Source organism: Tupaia chinensis, unplaced genomic scaffold, assembly GCF_000334495.1.
Source record: "Tupaia chinensis unplaced genomic scaffold, TupChi_1.0 Scaffold000274_1, whole genome shotgun sequence".
Classification (NCBI taxonomy): domain Eukaryota; kingdom Metazoa; phylum Chordata; class Mammalia; order Scandentia; family Tupaiidae; genus Tupaia; species Tupaia belangeri.
In genome coordinates, this window is record NW_006159756.1 from 1,584,039 (window position 1) to 1,585,971 (window position 1,933).

The following is a 1,933-nucleotide window of genomic DNA, read 5'->3' on the forward strand; positions in this document are numbered from 1 at the left end:
CTTTCCACTTTAGAGCCCAGGGAAATCCTCTCCCCCCCCCAACATGGCCGGCCCATAACCCGGAGGAAGCAAACGAATCTACCAAACAGGTTTGGGGCACCACACCAAAGGCCCTGACTCAGAGCCCTCCATCAGACCAGGACTACGGGAGCGCGAGCGCTTGGCTTCCTTCTGGCCAGCAGGGGGCCTTTAACCCGCAGTGCGGGTTTCCATCCCTCTCCCTGACCCTCTGCATAGCCCCCTTCTGCACCGCTGTTCCGCCACTCCTCCGGCCGGTCGCCCCGCAACCACCTGCGTCCTCCACCCCGCGCCTCCACTCGCCCGCTCCGCCGGCCTTCCGCACCTCCTCAAAGAGCTCCAGGCTGTAGGTGTTGTCGTCGTCCGCGAAGTACACCACGCCGGGCTGGCTGGAGTTGCGGGGAAAGGTCTCGCGCAGCCACCGCAGGGCCAGGTTGCGCTGCATGGTGCCCCGCGGGATGCGCGGGTCGCGGGCATCGCCCCGCAGCTTGTAGTTGCGCGGCGTCTCCACGTGCAGGTGCGTGTAGTTGAGGCCGGTGTCGCGCAGCAGGCGCGCGGTCAGTGGAGTCCGGCGCGGCGCGTCCTCCACCACCAGCCAGTGCAGGTTGGGCACGTGCAGCAGCGTGTTGGCCATGCGTGTCAGCTCGGCCTTCTGCACCGGGCGGCTGTAGGTGGGTGTCACCACGTGGATCGTGGGCAGCGTGTCGGACCAGGGCGGGGGCCGCGTGTACACGTACTCAGTGCGCACCACCTCCACGATGTCGCGGTCCGACATGCAGTACTCCCTGGGGTCCGCACCCGGTGGCACGTCGCGCCGAGGGTCACTGCCTTCATCTGTGGAGCCGGGAGACAGGTGGTGAGGGGATGAGAAATAGCCGGGCCTTGGACCCAGAGTGGGCATGGCCGCCCACTGGGCCTTGCTAGCCCTCTCCTCTGCTTCTCTGCAGGACCGAATTCACATTCCTGCACCCTGGGTCAGACCGTTAGAGCTCAGGGGGAAGCCTGCACCCCTGGAATTCCCAGCTACTGCCTGGTCCTGACTCTGGATGTCACAGAAACCACCCTCTCCCTCCTCCTCACATCTGACAGCCTGAGCTAGTTCCGCAGCGGGCCTCGCACCAGGGCGGCAGCCTCAGTTCCCACAGGTACTGGGTTTTATTTGACAAAGTGCCCTGACTCTCACCACCTGTCCCCTCCTCTGGCTGGACCTGAGCACACTGCCCTCTGGTGGTCAGGCCTATCCCCAAGGAGAGGCTCCAGTCGCTGCCCAGCCCCACCCCTCCCTGCTTTCAGGGTCAGGTGCGTGGCAGCGCTGCCACAGCTGTGGGGTAGGTGTCACAGTGCCAGAGTTGCATTCGTGTCACCGTGGTCACAGCACACTGTGGACCCCCCAGCAGCCTGAGACTCGGTCATCCCAGATTTTTCATCCCTCTGGTCAAGCAAGGCCTCCTCACTCCCGGACTTGTGTGATTTGTCCTTTGGCCGCTGACGCAGAATTAAATATTTGACCACTGCCTCTTGGCCCCATGGGTTTTGCCCACAGTTGTCAACATAGCTTTGACTTAAATCCCGGCTTTGGAAGCACCTCCATTCCGGTGCACACAAAGACGAAGCACGCTCTCCCGCTGTTGGCGTCCCTCTCTCAATCTGCACTTTCTGGACACCCTCATCGACCCCCTGTGACACCACCTCTCCCCACCCTGCCTGACCCAGCGTCCAGCTGTGAGTCTCTCTGTGCCCAAGGTGTTTGGGGGGTGGGGGAAACACGGACTGCCGATTGATTCTATTGGGTTGTCAGAAAAGTCCTGGCACATTTTTCTCTCTCTCTCTCTTATTATTTTTTTTTTTGAGAGGTTTTCGCTATAGGGCACGTGCACTTGCCAGACAGACAGAGAGAGACAGAGAGACAGAAAGC

The 1,933-nt window shown here is 61.8% G+C and overlaps 1 protein-coding gene across 1 annotated transcript in view; it reads right to left on the minus strand.

Moving 5' to 3' along the window:
- The window catches only part of LOC102471547 (galactosylgalactosylxylosylprotein 3-beta-glucuronosyltransferase 1), a 28,579-nt gene that overhangs the window by 1,478 nt on the left and 25,168 nt on the right, over window positions 1–1,933 (minus strand). Inside the window, exon 4 of the mRNA XM_006149996.3 lies at window positions 344–852. Within this exon, the coding sequence (XP_006150058.1) occupies window positions 344–852 (509 nt within the window). The remainder of the gene's footprint in view (window positions 1–343; window positions 853–1,933) is intronic.